This window comes from Mandrillus leucophaeus, unplaced genomic scaffold, assembly GCF_000951045.1.
Source record: "Mandrillus leucophaeus isolate KB7577 unplaced genomic scaffold, Mleu.le_1.0 Scaffold343, whole genome shotgun sequence".
Taxonomy (NCBI): Eukaryota; Metazoa; Chordata; class Mammalia; order Primates; family Cercopithecidae; genus Mandrillus; species Mandrillus leucophaeus.
Window position 1 is genome coordinate 90,983 of NW_012103621.1, and position 18,693 is coordinate 109,675.

Consider the following 18,693-nt stretch of genomic DNA (forward strand, 5'->3'; position numbering starts at 1 on the left):
TTTTTTTTTTTTTTTTTTTTTTTTTTTTTATAGTACAGATGGGGTTTCACCATGTTGAACAGGCTGGTGTTAAACTCCTGACCCCAGGTGATCCACTGTCTCAGCCTCCCAAAGTGCTGGGATTACAGTCATGAGCCACCGTACCCGGCCAGAGTTGTTTTTTATAGTGATGATAGATTTGTTATTCTGTCCATATTCTCTTGTCTCAGTTAACTGATAATTGAAAATGAGATGAGCATTAGGATTTAGGTGGATTATGTCATCTTTACATAATTTCTAACATTAACCATGTGCTTTAACAAAGAACTACCTGAATCTGAACAACAGGGTTTTGTAAATTATAGAAAACTATATAATACTCACTTATGAAAATAGATTATAATAGCACAATACTTTTTTAAATGTTTATTTTTTTAAATTAGAAAAGTACTGTGTGAACATATGCTCATAATAAACTTATCCAGACAATCTAGAAATGCTGTGATTTACTGCCTCCCCCACTTATCTGCACCCTCACTTCCATTTTCCTTTTCAAAGGAAACTACTATAGTAGTTTGGTATGTATCTTTTTAGATATGTTATGTATATTAGCTATTTATACATATGTTGATGCATATTCTTACTGTTTTGCATGTCATTCTAGGATTTGCTTTTCATTTAACAATATGTCTGAAAGATCTTTCCATTTCTATACATTTATATCTACCTTATTTTTTTCAAATTTGTTTTTTATTGTTGTAAAATAATATATAATATAAAATTTACTATTTTTGGCTAGGTGTAGTGCTTCACCCAGCCAAAAATCCCAGTGCTGTGGGAGATCAAGGTGGGAGGATTGCTTGAGGCCAGTAGTTTGAGACCAGCCTGAGCAACACAGGGAGACCCATCTCTACAAAAAAAAAAAAAAAATTGTTTTAATTAGCCAGGCCTGGTGGTGTGCACCTGTAGTTCCAGCTACTCGGGAGGCTAATGTGGGAGGATCCCTTGAGCCCAGGACTTTGAGGCTAGAATTAGTTATTATTGCACCACTACACTCCAGCTTGGATGACAGAGCAGGACCCTGTCTCAAAAAAAATTACGATTTTATGTTACAGTTTAATTGCATTATGTACATTCACATTGTTGTGCATCCATCATCACTATGCATTTTCAGAACTTTTTCATCATTCCGAACAAAAAGTCTGTACCTATTAAACAATAATTCCCCATACGCTACTGTCTCTGGTCCCTGATAACCACTGTTCTACTTTCTATCTCTTTAAATTTGACTATTCAATGTACTTCATAGAAATAGAATCATGAAATATTTGCCTTTTTGTACCTGGCTTGTTTTATTTAGCATAATATTTTCAAGGTTCATCCATGTTGTAACATCTACCTTGTTTTTTCACTACTGTATAATGTTACATATTAAATTATTCCCCTTCTCATGGACACTTAAGTTGTTTCCAATGTTATGCAATTATAAAAAATGTTAAAAGAAATATCCTTATGCGTATATCATACTGCATATTCTTGGGATCTTTCCCACAGCCATTGTAAACATTTATGCTTGTATTCATGTGTTTTTTTCCTTAGGTTGATATGGAGGTGACTCTTCCAGGCGAAGGTAAAGACCAAACCTTTAAAGTGTCTGTTCAGTGGGTGTCAGTTGTGAGCCTTCAGTTGCTTTTAGAAGCTTTGGCTGGGCACTTGAATGAAGTCCCAGATGACTCAGTACAAGCACTCGATGTTATCACAAGACACCTTCCCTCCATGAGGTTAGTACTTTGGTTTGGATTATTTTCCTACAAATGTCAGACTTTTTTGGTAGATTGCACTGGAGCCATTGAAAAATGTCTACGTAAGTCATAGTTCAAATTTGATTTCAGCTCCCAGAGTTGAGAGTGAAATGAAGGAACTTTCATATGTTTAATATGACACATGCAAACTCTTGTTTCTTCAGGTACACCCCAGTGGGCCGTTCCTTTTTCTCACCCCCTGAAGGTTACTACCACCCTCTGGGAGGGGGAAGGGAGGTCTGGTTTGGTTTTCATCAGTCTGTGAGACCTGCCATGTGGAATATGATGCTCAACATTGATGGTAGGATGGAACTCTCTTTATCCAATAACTCTTTGGGCTGGTTTTTGTTTGTTTGTTTGTTTTGGCCCTTCCTTTTTACCTGAAGTTAAGCATCCTTCTCTGTTTGTTAGTATCTGCAACTGCTTTCTACCGGGCTCAGCCTATCATTGAGTTCATGTGTGAGGTTTTAGACATTCAGAACATCAATGAACAGACCAAACCTCTAACAGACTCCCAGCGTGTCAAGTTTACCAAAGAAATCAGAGGTAAGTGTTTGCATTAATGTAGTCTTGGAGAAGCAGCTCAGCATGCTGCAAGGAGCCTGTGCTCTGGAGTCACACAGACCTGGGCTTCGGTCTCAGGCCAATCAGTTCTATCAGTGGGACCTTGGTCAAGTTCCTTAACCACTGTGAACCTTAGTGTATTCATCTCTAAGGTAAAGATAATAATATATACCTTGTAGAGTTGTTGTGAGAATTAAATGCAATTAGGTTTATAAAGCTTTCTAGCATAGTACCTGTCACATATCAGGCACTCAGTAAATGCTACCCTTACACACTTAAAAACTTCCATTTTAATAAAATAACATAAATTCATTTATTACCCTTCTGGAATTTCTTTTCTTCTTTACTTGTTATTAGTTAGCTTCCCTCACTAGAACATAAACTTCATGAAGCTGTCTCCAGACCTGAAAATAAGTGTCAGAACATAGTTGATGCTTAATAAATATTTATTGGATGAAATAATAAACTAAAGTAGATTGAGCATCTTAGGTCATCTGAGTTCTAATTTATTCTGCTTAGCTCAGGTTTTTTGCCTATAACGATGAAATTGTCCCCATATTCTTGGAATTTTTATCCTGTACAATGTCATGACATTTTGAAGACAACATTTGAATCTGTTTTTGTCACTATGATTTTAATTAACTGATGTTTTGCCTTTTAAAAAAAATTTCAGGTCTCAAAGTTGAGGTGACCCACTGCGGACAGATGAAACGAAAATACCGAGTTTGTAATGTGACTAGACGGCCAGCCAGTCATCAAACGTATGTTAACCATATCTAAAATAATACAATTACATTTTTAGTAATGGAGCTACTGTAATCGTTTAAGAAATTGGTTATTGGCTGGGCGCAGTGGCTCACACCTGTAATCCCAGCACTTTGAGAGGCTGAGGTGGGTGGATCACGAGGTCAGGAGTTCAAGACGAGCCTGGCCAAGATGGTGAAACCTCGTCTCTACTAAAAATACAAAAAAAATTGGCCAGGTGTGGTGGCAGGCACCTGCAATCCCAGATACTTGGGAGGCTGAGACAGAGAATTGTTTGAACCTGGGAGGCAGAGGTTACAGTGAGCCGAGGTCATGTCACTGCACTCCAGTCTGGGCAACAGAGCGAGACTGTGTCTCAAAAAAAAAAAAAAAGAAAAGAAAAGAAATTGGTTATCTTGGCCGGGCGCAGTGGCTCACACCTGTTATCCCAGCACTTTGGGAGGCCGAGCCAGGTGGATCACCTGAGGTGAGGAGTTCAAGACCAGCCTGGCCAACATGCTGAAACCCTGTCTCTGCTAAAAACTACAAAATTAGCCAGGCTTGGTGGCAGGTGCCTATAATCCCAGCTACTTGGGAAGCTAGGGCAAGAGAATCGCTTGAACCTGGGAGGTGGAGTTTGCAGTGAGCCGAGATCACGCCATTGCACTCCAGCCTGGGTGACAGAGTGAAACTCCATCTCAAAAGAAAAAAAGAAAGAAATTGGTTATTTCATACTGAAATTTTCAAGATCACCAGAATCTTTGATTTTAACACGAAAGTTTTAAAACATTTTCTGAATATTTTTGGTAGAGATATTTATAAAACACATTCCTTGCCTTTAATTCAATGTACCTCTTAAGTAGAATACGTTAAACATAGATTAACGTTTATTTAATCTATGTTTTTATTTAATGATGCAGAGTCATTATAAGCTTTTTTTATTATATTGTTGTCATTCTTTTTTTTTTTTTCTTTTGAAGACAAGATCTCACTCTGTCGCCTCCTAGGCTCAAGTGAACCTCCCACCTCAGACTTCCAAGTAGTGGGATTACAGGCGTGCACCACCACACTCGCCTAATTTTTTTTGTAGAGGTGGGGTTTCGCTATGTTGCCCAGTCTGGTCTTGAATTCCTGGGCTTAAATGGTTTGCCTGTCTTGGCCTCCCAAAGTACTGGTACTACAGGTGTGAACCAGCATACCCAGCCTACTGTTGTAATTCTTAATACATGGCCCAAAAGATCTATTAAGGCCTAGATATCATATAAGGCTGTCAGGAGAAGACATATATATATATAAAAATAAATAAAATATATGATAAGACATTTTATATATATATAAGTATCTTCTAAAAAAATACGCACTCACGTATATATATAGTGCTTGCCACCATCATGGCCCACTGCAGCTGCAACTTCCTGGGCTCAAGCAATCCTCCTATGTCAGCCTCCTGAGTATCTGGGACTACAGGCATGTGCCACCACACCTGGCTAATTTTTGTATTTTTAATAGGAATGGGGTCCCACTTTGTTGCCAGACTGGGAGAAGACATCTATTGCTTTGTGTTTTGTGTGGATTTCTCTCCCTCCCTTTGTAGGTAGCTGTCACTTCTTATAGCTGTTGGTGTCTATGGCATCTTCCAGCAGCATACTCCTTTCCATTTCCCCAATCTCATTTTCCTAATCACCCAACACTTCTTGTTTTTTTTTGGCTTTTTTTTTCTTTGAGATGGAGTTTTGCTCTTGTTGCCCAGCATGGGATGCAGTGTCGCGATCTCTGCTCTCTGAACCTCTGCCTCCTGGATTCAAGTGATTCTCCTGCCTCAGCCTCCCGAGTAGCTGGGATTACAGGCACCTGCCACCATGCCCAGCTACTTTTTTGTATTTTTGGTAGAGACGGGGTTTCTCTATGTTGGCCAGGCTGGTCTTGAACTCCTGACCTCAGGCAATCTACCCGCCTTGGCCTCCCAAAGTGCCGGGATTACAGATGTGAGCCACTGTGCCCGGCCCATCACCCAACACTTCTAATCTACTGAAAACTGTGCCTCAGTGAGACCCTATATGTGAAAGTGCTTTAAAAATTATATCTGTATCTTATTCTTGTAATCAAGATCATGTCTGACATAAACATAAATATTGGCTCTTCTAAATAAAGAGTTAAATATACAGTATACACTTTACTACATTTACATTATTTTGGTTACTCAGAGCCCCCCCCCCCACACGCACCTTTTTTTGCTTATATTCTAGTCTGACTTTGTTTTAGATTCATGATTCTTAATTTTCAAACTTTAGTGCATATCAAAATCACCCAGAGGGCTTTGTCTAGATAGGTGAAATTTTCAGGTGGCTTCTGGAGAAATAAAGTGTATTATTTCAGTCTGATTTGAATAAATTCTTCAGTATGACCTCATGTACACACTACATGAATTTCTTAAGAGTAGTAAAGTGGTATTTCATGTATTATTTATATTATACCATTGACTTCTTTCTCAGAAAAAAAAAGTTGCCAAAACCTTATGAAGTCACTGTTGAGAATTGTAGCATTTTGTTCTTTTCATTATTTAATTATTTCACATAACCCTGTCAGAATAATTAGACCTATAGACGTATGTAATCTTTGCTGAAAGATTATAACTCATATATTTAAATATCACATAGATGACCCTTACTGCACCATTACTTTGTAATGCTGTGGCAGTTAAGAAAGCAAGATTAACAGGCTGGGCACGGTGACTCATGCCTCTAAATCCCAGCATTTTGGGAGGCCGAGGCAGGCAGATCACTGGAGGTCAGGAGTTCAAAACTAGCCTGGCCAACATGGTGAAACTCTGTCTGTACTAAATATACAGAAATTAGCTGATCATGGTGGCAGGCGTGGTGGCAGACGCCTGTAATCCCAGCTACTCGGGAGGCTGGGGCAGGAGAACTGCTTGAACCTGGGAGGCGGAGATTGCAGTGAACCAAGATGGTGCCATTGCACTCCAGCCTGGAAAACAGAGGGAGTCTCTGTCTCAAAAAAAAAAGATCGACCTTTGTTTTTTAAGTGACTGATGAAGATAGGAATTATTACTGGGCTTTGTTTGTTTATTGTTTAGAAAAGATAGAATTTCGCTGGGCACAGTGGCTCACGCCTGTGATCCCAGTACTTTGGGAGGCTGAGGTGGGCAGATCACTTGAGGTCAGGAGTTCGAGACCAGCCTGGCCAACATGGTGAAACCTCGTCTCTACTAAAAATACAAAAATTACAGGTGGTGGTATGCACTTGTAATCCCAGCTACTCGGGAGGCTGAGGCAGGAGAACCGCTTGAACCTGGGAGGCGGAGATTGCAGTGAACCAAGATGGTGCCATTGCACTCCAGCCTGGACAACAGAGGGAGTCTCTGTCTCAAAATAAAAAAAAATTGACCTTTGTTTTTTACGTGACTAATGAAGGTAGGAATTATTAGTGGGCTTTGTTTGTTTATTGTTTAGAAAAGAAAGAATTTGGCTGGGCATAGTGGCTCACGCCTGTAATCCCAGCACTTTGGGAGGCCGAGGTGGGTGGATCACTTGAGGTCAGGAGTTCGAGACCAGCCTGGACAATGTGGTGAAACCCCATCTCTACTAAAAATACAAAAATTAGCTGGGCATGGTAGCACATGCCTGTAATCCCAGCTGTTTGGGAAGATGAGGCATGAGAATCCATTGAACCTGGGAGGTGGAGGTTGCAGTGAGCTGAGATCATGCCATGCACTCCAGCCTGGGCGACAGAGTAAGACTCTGTCTCAAAAAAAAAAATAAAACCCAAAAACAAACAAACAAAAAAAAACAGAGAAAGAAAAAGAAAATAGAAGAAAAGAAAGAACTTGAAGAAATATTCTAAAAAAGACATTCTCTCCTATAGTTTTCCTTTGCAGCTAGAAAACGGTCAAGCTATGGAATGTACAGTAGCTCAATATTTTAAGCAAAAGTATAGTCTGCAGCTGAAATACCCCCATCTTCCCTGTCTCCAAGTGGGACAAGAACAAAAGCATACATACTTGCCACTTGAGGTAAGTTAAATTTTCTTTTGCCAATTTGCTGATCTCTTGAATGAGTATATATTTTTAAGTAGAGTTCTAAACTAGTGGTGAAATTTAGTGTTAATTTCTAAAATATTTTTGGCAAATGATTTCACTATATAACCAAATTTTAATTTTTTTGGAAATGGAGGATGTGAGATACGGTTTAGCAAAGGTTTAAGATGTAGAACCCTTTACACAAACCAATCTCTCTTTGTCTCTTGGCAGGTCTGTAATATAGTGGCAGGACAGCGATGTATCAAGAAGCTCACAGACAATCAGACTTCCACAATGATCAAAGCTACAGCAAGATCTGCTCCTGACAGACAGGAAGAGATCAGTAGACTGGTCAGTAAGGCATGGTCTTCAAGATGAGCTAGCTTTGAGATAACAAGAAACAAAAGAATAGAAAACTCCTCCTGGGACACAGTTACTCTCTGGTTTTTATATATGCAGGCTTTCCTGTTCTTTAGGTGAAGAGCAACAGTATGGTGGGTGGACCTGATCCATACCTTAAAGAATTTGGTATTGTTGTCCACAATGAAATGACAGAGCTCACAGGCAGGGTACTTCCAGCACCAATGCTGCAATATGGAGGCCGGGTAAGCTTTTTATTTTATTCAGCAAGCTTCTTCCACAACCAGTCAAAAAGAGAATCATCCAAGGTTTTTCTACTCTGCCACTACTAAATTTACCCATAGTTTTATTCATTATTGCCTTTTGTATTCTGGCTCATACCTAATAGAATTTTGTTTATTCACTCATCAACAGTAAAATGGCCTTAGATTGTAATGTCTTTTCTCTTTTCTTTTGTTTCTTCTTCTTCTTCTTCTTTTTTTTTTTTTTTTTCAAAGAATAAAACAGTAGCCACACCCAACCAGGGTGTCTGGGACATGCGAGGAAAGCAGTTTTATGCTGGCATTGAAATTAAAGTTTGGGCAGTTGCTTGTTTTGCACCTCAGAAACAATGTAGGGAAGATTTACTAAAGTGAGTATCTTCATATTTTCAGCTTAGTAATATCCCTTCCAGATATGAAAATACTGTCTTTATGTGAATGTGCTGTGTACACTGGCACTAAATCCCTGACTCCCATAGTGACACCATCTGGCTATACGAAAAAGACCTTGTATTATAGTAATTTGCAAACTTGGGAATTACATTAAGAATCTGACTCAGCTTCCTTACATGTAGAGCAAAAATATTTGAGTAACAAGGCGGAGGCAATGTTGGTTGGCAAATTCTTGAGTTCTTATTGAAGCTTCCTTTGGTATTAATTGTATCTTTTCAGCTAAAATTAAAAACTACCTTAGTTTTAATCATTAAAATTTACTAATGAGCTTGTTTTATTACAAGGTCTCTAGGTAAGAGTAGGTTCACATCTTACAGATGCAGCTATCTATATAAAAGTAGTAGTTAGTGGCTGGGCGCAGTGGCTCACACCTGTGATCCCAGCACTTTGGGAGGCCGAGGTGGGCAGATCATGAGGTCAGGAGATCAAGACCATCCTGGCCAATGTGGTGAAACCCCGTCTCTACTAAAATACAAAAAATTAACCAGGCATGGTGGTGTGCGCCTGTAGTCCCAGCTACTGGGGAGGCTGAGGCAGGGGAATCGCTTGAATCCAGGAGGCAGAGGTTGCAGTGAGCCGAGATCTTGCCACTGCACTCCAGCCTGGAGACAGAGCAAGACTCCATCTCAAAAAAAAAAAAAAAAAGTGAGAAGAGTGAAAAAAATTTAAGAAAAGGGAACTAGAGTGAAAGAAAGGAATTCTACAAAATATTGGCAAATGCACCAAAGGAATGTTCTGAAAGCTTTATACATAGATTGAAGTAACTTCTTAAATCTAAAATTTAAAACTTCAAAGTGAATTTTGCTTTTTTTAAGTGACGATTTCTTTTGATATTTTTATTGAACCAAATCTGTTCCAAGTTTGAATGTAGTGCTAAATACACTGATTTTGTAACAGCATGTTTCTGTGTTCTCAGTTGAGTACAGGCTTACCCAGCTATTTCTGTACCAGGCTTACCAAAATGCATGTTACCTGAAATTTTGACCCTGCTTTTCTTCAGTCTGGAATATTGATTTGAATGTTTAAAAGATCTTTAAACAGTAGTGCTATTCTAGTTCAGCTGGGCATAATTATTTAAAAATTTCAATTGATAATCTGATAGCTTAGTAATACAGATTCTTTTCTGTTTAATTGCAACTTAAATCACAAGTTTAATTGCAATTGCCAGTCCATTTTCGGCAACCAGTTAAAGATTTTTATTTATTTGTTCATTTCTAAATTTGGCTAAGAATTTACAAAACTGAAGGAAGTATTTCAGAGGAAAACGAATGCTAGAAATGTACTCTGAAATGAAAAAACTGTGCTACTGGTTCTATTTTAACAGGAGTTTCACTGACCAACTGCGTAAAATCTCTAAGGATGCAGGAATGCCCATCCAGGGTCAGCCATGCTTCTGCAAGTATGCACAAGGTGCAGACAGTGTGGAGCCTATGTTTAAACATCTGAAAATGACTTATGTGGGCCTACAGCTAATAGTGGTTATCCTGCCTGGAAAGACACCAGTATATGGTATGGACCCTTTTAATGCTGAATGAGGGATGATTTCAAGCAGTAGATACAACAGTCAGGATAAGCTAGGTTATGCTGCAGTCACAAACCTCAAACTCTCAGTGGTTCACAACAACAAAGATTTGTTTCTTGCTCCTGTTATGCATCCACTGAAGGTAGACTGCCGCCTCTGCTCTGTGTCATCATGTCATCTCCACTTGGGGACCCAGCTTGGCAGAGCAGCTGCTATTTAGAGTGTTGCTGGCCACACATTCTTTTTTCTCTCTGCAACTCCTTGGCCACAACCAGCCATATGGCCTTACCCAACTTGCGTGGGAGCAGTGGGGATGGGGGTTGAGAATGTAGTGTGATACTACCATAGTCCTGGAAGCTGAGAGAACTGGAAATATTTGGTGAAAAGCACTTAGGAATATGAGAGTGAGGAAGAGTGCCACTTCCAGAAGAGGATTTGCTTAGTTTGTATCTATTATAAGAAGAATGATACAAAGTTATTTTGGCTATCATTTAAGTAAGGGATGTAGGAACTATTATTGTTGTTGAGACAGGATCTCAGCTCTGTCACCCAGGCTGGAGTGCGGTGTCATGATCACCGCTTATCTCAGCCTCAGAATCCCGGGCTCAAGTGATTCTCCCATCTCAGGCTCCCAAGTAGCTGGGAGTACAGGTGCCCACCACCACGCCTAGCTACTTTTTGTATTTTTTGTAGAGACAGGGTTTTGTCATGTTGCCCAGCATGGTCTTGAACTCCTGGGCTCAAGCCATCCACCTGCCTTGGCTTCCCAAAGCATTGGGATTACAGGCATGGGCCAGCACGCCCAGCCAGTTTTAAACTTTTTTTTTTTTTTTTTGAGGCAGCGTCCTGCTCTGTCATCCAGGCTGTATTGCAGTGGCACGATCTTGACTAACTGCAGCCTCTGCCTCTTGGGTTCAAGTGATTCTCCTGCCTCAGCCCCCCAAGTAGCTGGGACTACAGGCGCATGCCACCACACCCAGCTAATTTTTGTATTTTTAGTAGAGATGGGGTTTCACCATGTTGGCCAGCCTGGTCTTGAACTCCTGATCTCAAGTGATTCACCCGCCTTGGCCTCCCAAAGTGCTGGGATTACAGGTGTGAACCACTGTGCCTGGCCCCAGTTTTAAACTTTATAAAATGTCTTTAACCTTCTCTCTACAGTTATCTCTAGTACTTAAAGAAAAAAAAAAAGCAAAAAAACAAAATAAAATAAAATTCAAAGGGCCGGTGTGTGTACTGAGAGGGAGGAGCTGGGCAGATTGATTCTTTTGCTAAATCAGTCATGTGGGAAGAGGTGCATCAAGGAGCTGAGCAAGTCATGGCAGGCAGTACAGAGAATAAAGGAAGCAGGCTGGCTGCAGGGCCTGCAGGAGGGAAAAAAGGAGAGAAGGGAGGGCCTATCCAAACACGGGGAAAAATTGCCCTGGGGGTTTAGCAAATATAAGGAAGATACATGAGAAGCATCTAGCACAGTGTACAGTATATAGTAGGTTATAAAGTTAATGTGTGGGGTTTTTTTCCTTTTGCTTTTAGTAATTAAGAGACCATTTAAACATGTTAAAATTAATAAATTATTTTTGTAGCGGAGGTGAAACGTGTTGGAGATACCCTTCTAGGTATGGCCACACAGTGTGTCCAAGTAAAAAATGTAGTGAAGACCTCACCTCAAACCCTTTCCAATCTTTGCCTGAAGATAAATGCAAAACTTGGAGGAATTAACAATGTGCTTGTGCCTCATCAAAGGTAAGATTCTGAATGCTTTCCCCACTTTTGTTTAAGATCTAACTTACATAATTTACAGGAAAACACACAAATATATATGCATCTAGGTTACCTTTTCTCTTGTATATATATGCACCCATATACCCAACACCCAAATAAAGATATAGAACATTTCCAGCACCCCATCAGACTTCCTTATGGCCCCTCCAAATAGATAACCCCCACAAGTGACCACCATTCTGATGTCTGTCAGTTATCTAGATTACTTTTGCCCATTTTTGAGCTTCATATAAATGGAATCATACAGTATGTACTATTTTGTGTCGGTCTTCTTTTGCTCAACATTATGTCTGTGAGATTCATTTGTGTTGTTGCACTTAGGAGTAGTTTATTCTTTTTCATTGTTGTGTATTATTTCATTACATGAATAAACCACACAATTTTAATTTATTCTACTATTGATGGATATTTTTCTACATTCATTATACAATTCTACATTTTTGGTGAACTGAAATACTCTTTCTCTTGTGTGGAATTCCAGGAGTGTAATTACTGAGTTACAGAGAATACATATGTTTACTATTAATAGATATAGTCAAATAGTTTTCCAAAGTGGTTGTACCAGTTTACACTTACACTGAGAGTTCTAGTTGCTCTATATTCTTACCAACACTTGGTAGTATCAGTCCTTTTAATTTTAGCCATTTTGGTTGGGGATAATAGTATCTCATTATAGTTTTAATTTGTATTCCCTTAATGAGTAATGATGTTAAGCACATTTCCATATGCTCATTAGCCATTTGGACATCTTCATTTGTTTTTTTTTGTTTCATTTTGTTTTGAGATGGAGTCTCACTCTGTCACTCAGGCTGGAGTGCAATGGCATGATCTTGGCTCACTGCAGCCTCCACCTCCCAGGTTCAACCAATGCTCCCACCTCAGCTTCTTGAGTAGCTAGGATTACAGGTGCACACTACCATGCCCCACTACTTTTTTTGTATTTTTAGTAGAGACAGGGTTTCACCATGTTGACCAGACTGGACACGAACTCCTGACCTCAAGTGATCCGCCTGCCTCAGCCTCCCAAAGTGCTGAGATTACAGGCGTAAGCCACCGCACCTGGCCTGTTTTGTTTTCTGGGACAAGGTATCTGTCTTCCAGGCTGGAGTGCAGTGATGTGATCATGGCTCACTGAAGACTCAAACTCCTGGCCTTCAACTGATCCTCCCACCCCAGCCTCCCACGTAGCTGGGACTACAGGCTCATACCACCATGCTCAGCTAATGTTTTTATTTTTTGTAGAGATAGGGTTTTGTCCTGTTGCCCAGGCTGGTCTAGAACTCTTGAGCTCAAACAATCCTCCTGCCTCAGCCTCCCAAAGTGCTGGGATTACAGGCATGAGCCACCATGCCTAGCCTGAACATCTTCTTTTATAATGGACCTGTTCAGTCCTTTGCTCATTTTTTTATATTGGGTTGTGAGTCTTTTTTATTAATTTGTAGTAGTTCTTTGTGATTTCTGGTCCTTCACAAGATACAGATATCCTATAGGCAAACAGGATAGGCAGATTATCTTGTCCTAGTCTGTGTTTTGCCTTTTCACTCTCATACATTGTGGGTTTTCTGTTTTTTCTTTTTAAGACAAGATCTCACTCTGTCACCCAGGCTGGAGCACAGTGAGGCAATCATGACTCACTGCAGCCTCCATCTCCCCAGCTCAAGCGATTCTCCCACTTCAGTCTCCTGAGTAGCTGGGACTACAGGAATGTGCCACCATGCCTGCCTATTTATTTATTTATTTATTTATTTATTTATTGAGACAGAGTCTCGCTCTGTCACCCAGGCTGAAGTACAGTGATGCAATCTTGGCTCACTGCAACCTCCGCCTCCTGGGTTCAAACAATTCTCGTGCCTCAGCCTCCCAAGTAGCTGGAATTACAGGCGTACACCACCATACCTGGCTAATTTTTGTATTTTTAGTAGAGATAGGGCTTTACCTTGTTGGCCAGGCTGGTGGTCTTGAACTCCTGACCTCAAGCGATCGGCCCACCTTGGCCTCCCAAAGTGCTGGGATTATAGGCATGAGCCACTATGCCTGGCCTTAAATTTTTTTTAGAGATGAGGTCTTGCTATGTTGTCCAGGCTGGTCTTGAACTCCTAGGCTTAAGCGATCCTTCTACCTCGGCCTCTCAAAGTGTTGGATTTATAGGTGTGAGCCACCATGCCTGGTCAACAGTGGCTTTTTGATGAACAGAAAATGTTAATAGGACTGAGTTGAATCAATCTTTTTATGTTCTTTTAAGAAACCCTGTCTGCCCCTCCCTTCATAGGTTTTGTTTGTTTGTTTAAATTTGAGTTTGTCAGATTGACTCTAGAGTAAACAAACACCAAGGCAAGACAGGGATATGCTGGCTGGAAATTGGGAGATTTGAGCATTGTTACTCATGTGAATTTCTAGTATCTCTGGGCCTCAGTTCCTTATCTATCAAGATAATAATATCTGCCTTGTTAACTTGAAAGTGTTGTTTCTCTGTGAAATCCTATGTGTGAAAGTGATTTGAAGAGTTAAATTTGGGGCTGTGGTGTTAGTCATTGCCATACTTGACGATGAAATTGAGTGCCTTGCTCTTATACAATCATATCACAATTCTTTCTTTTTTTAAAATTTAATCTTATCATATTTTGTCAACTTGATTAATTGATTTCTTGTTTCTTATTTATTTATTTATTTTTTTGAGACAGGGTCTCACCTTGTCACCCAGGCTGGACTGCAGTGGCACAATCTTGGCTCACTGCAAACTCCGCCTCCCGAGCTCAAGCAATCTTCCCACCTCAGCCTCCCAGCTAGCTGGGACCACAGGCGTGCACCACCGTGCCCAGCTTATTTTTTGTATTTTTGGTACAGACGAGGTTTCTCCATGTTGCCCACATTGGTCTCAAACTCCTGAGTTCAAGCAATCCACCCACTCAGCCTCCCAACACAGTTTTCATTTTTGTCCTTGAATGAAACTTCTAGGTAAATAAATCCCTCCTTAAACATTAGTGATGAGATATATGGGACATAGGGGAAGTTAACCTAAAGTCTGTCTTCATTTAATTTTACCCCAAACAGGCCGGGCGCGGTGGCTCACGCCTGTAATCCCAGCACTTTGGGAGGCCGAGGCGGGTGGATCACAAGGTCAGGAGATCGAGACCATGGTGAAACCCCGTCTCTATTAAAAATACAAAAAATTAGCCGGGCGCGGTGGCGGGCGCCTGTAGTCCCAGCTACTCAGGAGGCTGAGGCAGGAGAATGGCGTGAACCCGGGAGGCGGAGCTTGCAGTGAGCCGAGATCATGCCACTGCACTCCAGCCTGGGCGACAGAGCGAGACTCCGTCTCAAAAAAAAAAAAAAAAAAAAAAATTTTACCCCAAACATTTGAGACAATATAGTGTAGTGGCTTAGAGTGCATACTTTGGCGTTAGACTTCTTGGGTTGGGATTCCAGCTTTTCCACTCCTAGCTGTGTGATCTTGGGAACATTCTTTATCCTCTTATGTCTTATTTTTTATCTGGAAAAATTGAGATAATAATTGTACCACCCTCATAAAATCGTAAGGACTAAATGAGTTAACACATGTGAAGTGCTTAGCATAGTGGCTGATACATTGTATATGTAAGCTGTTATGTATATGTATGTTGCCTATATATGTCCACTGTTATTAACTTCTCTGTGCCAGGCTTATGTTCTGTGATAATACAGAGAGATAAATGGGACACAGCCTCTTCTCCCATGGGACCTCACCTTTAGTACCTGTTATATGAGATTGTCAAGTATGGGATGCCTCTTAAATTACACTTGAAGAATTAACACTCACAGTCCCAAATCCTACCTTTAAGAATTTATCCCAGTTACCTGGGAGGCTGAAGTGGGAGAATCACCTGAGTCCGGGAGGTTGAGGCTGCAGTGAGCTGAGATCATGCCACTGCACTCCAGCCTGGGCAACAGAGTGAGACCCTGTCTCAAAAAAAAAATAAAAAAGGATATTGTTTTGTTTTGTTTTGAGGTGGAGTCTTACTTTGTCACCCAGGCTGGAGTGTAGTGGCGTGATCCTGGCTCACTGCAACCTCCACCTCCTGGGTTCAAGTGATTTTCCTGCCTCCACCTTCCAAGTAGCTGGGATTACAGGCACACACCACCACACCTGGCTCATTTTTGTATTTTTTAGTAGAGACAGGGTTTCTCTATTTTGGCCAGGCTGGTCTCCAACTCCTGACCTCAGGTGATCCTCCTGCCTCGGCCTCCCAAAGTGCTGGGATTACAGGCGTGAGCCACCGCGCCCGGCCTTTTTTCTTTTTTTTAGTAGAGACGGGGTTTCACCATATTGGCCAGGATGGTCTCGATCTCCTGACCTCATGATCCGCCCGCCTCGGCCTCCCAAAGTGCTGGGATTACAGGCGTGAGCCACCGCGCCCGGCCTTTTTTCTTTTTTTTAAAGACAAGGTCTTGCTCTGTCACCCAGGCTGTAGTACAGTGATGTGACACAGTACGGTGGAGTATATAGTACATAACTTACTGCAGCCTCAAACTCCTGGCCTTAAATGATTTTTCTGCCTCAGCCTCCCAAGTAACTGGGACTATAGGCAGGTGTTGCCCCGCTGGGCTTTCTTATTTTTTATAGAGACCTGGGTCTTGATATGTTGCCCAGGCTGGCCTTGAACTTCTGGGCTTAAGCAGTCCTTCCTGCTTGGCCTTCCAAAGTGCTGAGATTATAAGTATGAGCCACGGTGCCCAGCCTAGGTCCTGTTTTTTCAATCTTCTCTTCCTACTCTTATAGAAGAGCCGTGCTCACTTCTTCAGTCAGTCCAGAGTCACTGTACTGGGTGACATCAATATTCAGTGGTCCGTAGTGTTCTTTCCCAATGGGCTTAAGTCTTTGTTCTCTCTTATAAGGTTATATCTGATTATATCTGGTGATATAATCTTGCTAAACTCAGACATTTTCATTTATATGTCTGAGTGGCAACATCTCCTTAAATCTGAGCAGGCCCTCGGTGTTCCAGCAGCCTGTCATCTTCCTGGGAGCGGATGTCACACACCCCCCAGCAGGGGATGGGAAGAAGCCTTCCATTGCTGCTGTGGTTGGCAGTATGGATGGCCACCCCAGCCGGTATTGTGCCACCGTTCGGGTGCAGACTTCCCGGCAGGAGATCTCCCAAGAGCTCCTCTACAGTCAAGAGGTCATCCAGGACCTGACTAACATGGTTCGAGAGCTGCTGATTCAGTTCTACAAATCCACACGCTTCAAACCCACTCGGATAATCTATTACCGTGGAGGGGTATCTGAGGGACAAATGAAGCAGGTACTCTTATTATCCCTATTGCCCTTCGGGACCCCTAGAAGTCTGAGGGAGATTCCTCTCATCTGCCATTCTGAGTAGATCTGAGAGATACTAGGCAAATTCTCAATTAAACATAATTCCATTTCTGTCTTCTAGGTAGCTTGGCCAGAACTAATAGCAATTCGAAAGGCATGTATTAGCTTGGAAGAAGATTACCGGCCAGGAATAACATATATTGTGGTGCAAAAAAGACATCACACACGACTCTTCTGTGCAGATAAAACAGAAAGGGTAAGAAGATATAGTATAAGCTTTGTTATCTGAGGCTCTGGCAAGTGATTATATATATACTTATATATGCCATTTTAATACAATTTTTTTCTTAAAAGCAGAAATGCCTGATAATAATTTAATAAATACAATAACTGCAGTTGGGTTTAGATGACCAATTCTGAATGATACGAGTTTTGAGACTGAATATTTTATTTCTCTTGTATAACAGAAATGCTGATTTATCAAGTTGTTTTTGTGTGGGGAGCCGTAGGTCAGAAACATGCCAGGTACATTGTGATGATATAGGCAACCTTCTAAGGGGTGGTTTTATTGTTACTTTTTGCTGCACAGTTCTAGGGTATAAAGAAGAATTTATCTTCCAAGTAATTTTATATCAGCATAGGACAACCCCCAGACTGTGGACTGGTAACAGTCTGTGGCCTGTTAGGAACCAGGCTGTACAGCAGAAGGTAAACAGTGGGTGAATGAGCATTACCACCTGAGCTCTGCCTCCTGTCAGATCAGCAGTGGTGGAACAGTTTCATCCCAAACCATCTCCCCCTACTACCCCACCCCATCTATGTAAAAATTGTCTTCCATGCAACGTGTCCCTGCTGCCAAAAAGCTTGAGGACTGCTGGCATAGGAGATTGTTAGGGCACAAACTTTGAATATTTATAGTGTCACACTTAAACCGCAGTCAAATTACTCAACTTCTCTAAGCCATATGTTCTCATCTGTCAAATGTGGTTAAGAACAATATCCAGGCTGGGTGTGGTGGCTCACGCCTGTAATCCCAGCACTTTGGAAGGCCAAGGCAGGTGGATCACGAGGTCAGGAGATCGAGACCATCCTGGCTAACACGGTGAAACTGTGTCTCTACTACAAATACAAAAAATTAGCCGGGCGTGGTGGTGGGCGCCTATAGTCCCAGCTACTCGGGAAGCTGAGGCAGGAGAATGGCGTAAACCCGGGAGGCAGAGCTTGCAGTGAGCTGAGATCCACTGCACTCCAGCCTGGGTGACAGAGCGAGACTCCGTCTCAAAAAAAAAAAAAGAAAAAAGAAAAAAGAACAATATCTGGCCAGGTGCTGTGGCTCACACTGGTAAGCCCAGCACTTTGGGAGACTGAGGTGGGTGATCACTTGAGGTCAGGAGTTCGAGGCCAGCCTGGCCAACATGGCAAAACCCCGTCTTTAATAAAAATACAAAAATTAGTTGGGCATAATGGTGCCTGCCTGTAGTCCCAGGTACTCGGGAGGCTGAGGCAGGAGAATCACTTGAACCCGGGAGGCAGAGGTTGCAGTAAGCCGAGATTATACCACTGTACCCCAGCCTGATGACAGAGCAAGACTCTGCCTAAAAGAAAAAAATAAATAAATAAAACCCAAAACGCCTCTAATCCCCAGACATTTCAGATAGAGAATGTGCAACCTATATTATTAATAGAGAATTTTGCCTCTTTGATATTTTTAATGACTTTGCTTCATCTCGTCCAGGCCGTCTCTCATCCATCCCTAGAAAGACCAGGTCTTTCTGTTGCCTAATCATGTAATCTTATTTGCCACTCCCATTATTTTCTAGTACCCTCTAGTTTTTTTGTCTCTAATCCTAGGATGAACTGTTTCTTTTTTCTTTTCTTTTTTTTTTTTTTTTTTT

The 18,693-nt window shown here is 41.3% G+C and overlaps 1 protein-coding gene across 1 annotated transcript in view; it reads left to right on the top strand.

Annotated features, from left to right (window-relative positions):
* The window catches only part of AGO4 (argonaute RISC catalytic component 4), a 68,114-nt gene that overhangs the window by 28,565 nt on the left and 20,856 nt on the right, over positions 1–18,693 (top strand). Inside the window, exons 4-15 of the mRNA XM_011988985.1 lie at positions 1,579–1,760; positions 1,946–2,082; positions 2,193–2,327; positions 3,019–3,106; positions 6,972–7,119; positions 7,357–7,476; positions 7,602–7,730; positions 7,983–8,116; positions 9,523–9,707; positions 11,304–11,463; positions 16,469–16,784; positions 16,920–17,054. Of these exons, the coding sequence (XP_011844375.1) occupies positions 1,579–1,760; positions 1,946–2,082; positions 2,193–2,327; positions 3,019–3,106; positions 6,972–7,119; positions 7,357–7,476; positions 7,602–7,730; positions 7,983–8,116; positions 9,523–9,707; positions 11,304–11,463; positions 16,469–16,784; positions 16,920–17,054 (1,869 nt within the window). The remainder of the gene's footprint in view (positions 1–1,578; positions 1,761–1,945; positions 2,083–2,192; positions 2,328–3,018; positions 3,107–6,971; positions 7,120–7,356; positions 7,477–7,601; positions 7,731–7,982; positions 8,117–9,522; positions 9,708–11,303; positions 11,464–16,468; positions 16,785–16,919; positions 17,055–18,693) is intronic.